Source organism: Panthera uncia, unplaced genomic scaffold (assembly GCF_023721935.1).
Source record: "Panthera uncia isolate 11264 unplaced genomic scaffold, Puncia_PCG_1.0 HiC_scaffold_1573, whole genome shotgun sequence".
Lineage (NCBI taxonomy): Eukaryota > Metazoa > Chordata > Mammalia > Carnivora > Felidae > Panthera > Panthera uncia.
In genome coordinates, this window is record NW_026058221.1 from 28,799 (window position 1) to 33,302 (window position 4,504).

A 4,504-nucleotide genomic window follows, 5' to 3' on the forward strand; every position below is an offset into this window, starting at 1 on the left:
TTAAAAAAAAAAAAAAAAAAAAAAAAGAAGGCACGGCCAGTCTTGAAATCTTTCGGCTATAGTTCCCCCTGCCCCACCTCACCCCTGGGAACCAGGCTGACCCAAGTGACCATGACATGCCATCACAGACAGTCATGATGGGCTGAAAAAAGCCAGCTTAGTCTCATTAGACCCTGTTGGTTCCCCAAATAAAAAATGCTGCTGAGACAGACACAAAGTATCCAGGATGCACACAGCCTTGGCCCCGACAGGACAGAATGCATCTTCTCTCCCCCTGTCATTTTTTGTGCCTGTCATTCAATGAACTTGAAAGATCCGCGTCTTTTAAAAAACAGAACGAGGCCATTTTTCCCCCTTTCTTTTTTTTCTTCTCCTCCATCTTCAAGCCCAAGCTCCCAGCTGAACTGGACCCTTTCTTTCTTTCTTTCTTTTTTTTTTTTTTAAATTACAGCTGTGTCCTCCATTAGAGCCCTTGCAAGAAGTCATTACCAAAACTCACACTTATTTTGGTGGCGTCCTTCCCTGTGTCTTCCTGCTGAGATGCTTTTAGCTGTGGGGAGGGAGCGGGAGGGGCGGAGAGAGCAGAGACAAGGCATTAGCGTCATGGGGCAGGAGCAGGGGACAATAGCTAAGATTGTACCTACAGGGCAAGTGACACTCTAGGCTCTGGAGCCGGGCATCCCTCAGCTCTGTGCTGCCTCGGGGTGGGGGTGAGTCAGAGCCAAGGAAGATAAAGAGGGGGTCTGTTAAACCATGCTGTGCGTTTAGATATGTGGGGATTTGGGGATCTGAGGGGTGGGTCAGCCTGCCTGGTATGTCTGTTGGAATATCTGTCTCTCCACTTGTGTCTCTGTCTGTGGATGTGTTTGCATTTTCAGGTGTATCACACCCCGGGTCGTGTGTTTGTGGCAGATCCCGTCAGAGTCCTGCCCACATACTATTCCCTGCAGGCTGACCCCAGATGCTTCCAATCGCAAATACCTGCAAATCTGTGGCCAGGAGCTTCCTCTGACCCCCCGCCCCCCACCCCACCCCTGCACCGAGACCTCTGAGCCCTGTGAGGCAGGCTGGAAGCGTTGAAGAGTTGACACAGAGTTGAATACGTATTTGCGAACATGTTAGAGGCTATTTCACGAACACGCGAGAATGTGCGCGCACGCCCGTGTGTGCACATGCAGGTCCGTAAACATTTACGTGTTCGTATGTCGAATGGGTGGGCAGATAGGCACGTGCTTGTATATTATTTGCCTTGACCCAGCCGTAAGAATGGAAGCGTCTTAGGTCGGGTTCCCCCAGAAGCCGACCTTGAGACAAAGATTCAAGGGCAGTAAGTCCACCTGGGAGGGGATCCCAGGGAACTGGATCGGTAGGGGAGTGGGCGGGTGAGACCACAAAGGGGAGGAAGTCAGTAGTGCGCCCCCGGCGCCCCTGTGGGCAGCCGGAACCCACTCTCGCTGGGCACCTCAGGGACAGAACGCAGGGCTCTGCAGTTACGCCAGCTGCGGGCCAGGGGATGCGTCCTCTGGCTCCGTCAGTCATCGCTGGACTGCCTCGCTGGCCAGCAGGCTCTGTCGCCCAGAGAAAGCTCTCAGGCAGAGGTGGAGGGCTGGTGGCAGGTGCGTGCAAGGGCACCCACAGCGTCTGCTCCGGTGAGTGCGTGCGCAGGGACCGGGTTGCCCGCCTTGCCCTGTAACCTCTGGCCTCAGTTTCCCCGCCTGTACACTGAAGGGAGGGACCCTGCTCTTTGGAGGGGCCTTCTTGCGGCGGCCTTCCCCCGTGCTCAGCCTCGGTCCGCCTCCTGCTCTACCCCCCGGGGCCAGGGTTCGCCCGGCCTAGCTCAGGTGTCACCCCAGGGGCGGTACCTGGTTCGAGGCCCACGCCTGCTTGTCGGTCCAGTCCCTGTGGCTCCGCACGTACCACCACTGGATCTCCAGCGAGTAGGAGGGGGAGCCGCTGCCACGGAAGGAGCAGGCCATCTCCACGTCCTCGCCCGTCCGTGCAGTCATGTCGTGCGGCGTCTCTGTGAACAGGGCTGTGTGGAGAAAGTGGGGAGGGGTGGCTGGGGCCCTGGAAAGAGCAGGGCCAGCGAGCACAGGGCTGGCGGGTCAGGGAGAGGTGGCAAGACTGGGAGCAGACGGGCGGCGAGCGCCAACGGCCTGGCTTCACGTGGGGCCCCTGGAGGAGCTCACTGAGGCTGGGCAAGGGGTGTGCGACAGCAGCTGGCAGGACGCGGGGATGAAGGGGCGGGTCCAGGGCCCTGAATGCCCCACACCAGCTGGGTCTCTATCCCGGAGTCCGTGGAGGTCACGGGACGCCCACCCAGGTGAGGGATCAGAGAAGGGCCGGGTTAGAAGACATGAGCAAGGAGGCCTGGGAGGAAGCTGCCGTTTTTGTTAATTCTTCCAGAGTTTTCTAGTCACCCCCGCCAGTCTCCCTCCCGGGTTACTCGCAACCCCAGCACCACGGTCTTGTAAAACCAAGTCAGACCTAGCCAGACCCCTGCTTAGAACCCACCTGGCTCCCCACCACACTAAGATAGAACCCACCAGGGTGGGGTTTAGGGCTCGCCCTCCCCCGGTCTCCTCTCTGTCCTCTGAGCGTGCCTCACTCTCCCCTCGCTTTTGCCCTGACTGTCCCCAATGCCTGGAATGCTCTATCCTTGGTCTCTCTGCCCAACTGGCTCCTTCAAGTCACTCAAAGCTCAAACTTGGTCCCTTCAGAGCGGCCTTCCTTGACCACCCGGGGTAGGATCCCACCTCACCCCAACCTCCTGCCCACGCGGTCACAGTCACATATGTGTCCACGGCAGGCACTGCGTGCCGAGCTCCTGGAGAACAGGGATGTGGAGCCCCCATCGGTTACGCCGCTCCCAGCACCTGGCGGGCGCTCTGCGCGTCCTGAATGGGTTGGACATTTTCCATCCTCTGACGGCCCCCAGGGTGCGGTGGGAGCCGCACCTGCCTCCTGTGCCTCCCAAGGCCCAGCTCCCCGTGAAAATCCCAGGGCAGGCAGCTCTCCCGACCCAGCAGGAGCCCCGTCCCCCCGCCACCCCCACCACACCGCGAGGTAAACGAGAAAACAAATGCCCATTTAATGTGGCCCGTGCCCCTCCCCACCATATGTTCTGTCTCTCCTCTCTCCAAACGAATATTGTCCTGAGATGTAATTAGAATTCTTTCCTCTTCTCAGGAGAGATCATCTCGCCCTGGAAAGACGCCTGGCAACAAGCAGGTCACCCGGGGAATGTGTGTCCGTCAGTCCTCCCACCTGGTGCCCACCTGGCTGCTGCAGCCTGCCGGGTACTCCCCTCCCCAGAGGCGATGTGCCACCACCCAGTGGTCCCTCCCGTATGTCCCCTTCCCTGTGCAGCTTGGGGCAGGAGGAAGAGGGCGCCCTGGGCTGGGAGGTGGGGGTCCTGCTCAGGGTCACGTGCCTCCTGCCCCTCCCCAAGATGCCAAGGGCTTTGGGAGCATCAGGACTGACAAACACCTCCGCCAGGAAGCCCCTGCCTTGTCTGCCCTCCACGCAGGGTGTCCATGTGGAGCTTGACTCCAGGACCTGGGCTCAGATAAAGTCTTCAAGGTCCCTGATCCCCAAGGTCAAAGGTTTGTGAGATGCTTCCTGGAGGTTTCCCACATTCTGTGAAGTTTGGGAGGGACTGGCCGCTGTTCCATAAACAAAGCCTGTTTAATAAGAACGAGTTTTCGGGGAGGCGCCTGGGTGGCTCACTCAGTTAAGCGTCTGACTCTTGATTTTGTCTCAGGTCTTGAGCTCACGGTTCGTGGGTTCGAGCCCCGCGGGAGGCTCTGCGCTGTCAGCTCAGAGCATGGAGCCCCACTTCAGATTCTGTGTCTCCCTCTCTTTCTCTGCCCCTCCCCTGCTTGTGCTCTCTCAAAAATAAATAAACATTTAAAAAAAAATTTTTTAAATAAACTTAAAAAAATACATATATATATTAAAAAAAAAAAAAAAGAATGAGTATTTGAATTACTGTGCACGTGCCCAGTGAGTTGTGAGGTGTCTTCACGTGCATTGGGACTGTCCTTATTCCCACTGGACAGGAGACAAAACCAGGCTCGGCCCCTGTGGCCACCCCATCCTCCCCGACAATTATTTTCAACTTGTCAGCCACGGTTATCTTGGCAAAACACAAACCAATCCCGGTTCGTTCTTTCCTCAAAACTTTTCCACGGTGTCTCCTCACTGAGGGCAAGAGCCGCAGGCTTTACCGTGAAAGACCAGGCCTTCCGTGTTTGGGCCCGTCCCCTCGGGTGCCAGCTTCTGCTTGGCCCCTGCTCATTCCGTTCCCGGCACAATGGCCTCCTTGCTGTTCTCTGAACATTCCAGTTGAGATCCTACCTCAGGACCTTTGCATTTGGTATTCCCTCTGCCTGTAGACTCCCACAGAGCTCCCAAGCTCCTCTGCTCCAGGACTCTGCTCTCCTCAACCCTGACCACCTCATTTAAATTGCGTCTCCCGCCCCAACCCGGTGCTTCAAATCAC

At 57.3% G+C, this 4,504-nt stretch overlaps 1 protein-coding gene across 1 annotated transcript in view; it reads right to left on the reverse strand.

Annotated features, from left to right (window-relative positions):
- LOC125917191 (V-set and transmembrane domain-containing protein 2-like protein) overlaps positions 1–2,891 on the reverse strand; it is a 13,989-nt gene extending 11,098 nt beyond the window's left edge. The window contains exons 1-2 of the mRNA XM_049623451.1: positions 1,863–2,891; positions 500–550 (exon numbers count right to left, since the gene is read on the reverse strand). Of these exons, the coding sequence (XP_049479408.1) occupies positions 500–550; positions 1,863–2,006 (195 nt within the window). The 5' untranslated portion in view covers positions 2,007–2,891. The remainder of the gene's footprint in view (positions 1–499; positions 551–1,862) is intronic.
- Positions 2,892–4,504: the final 1,613 nt, after the last annotated feature.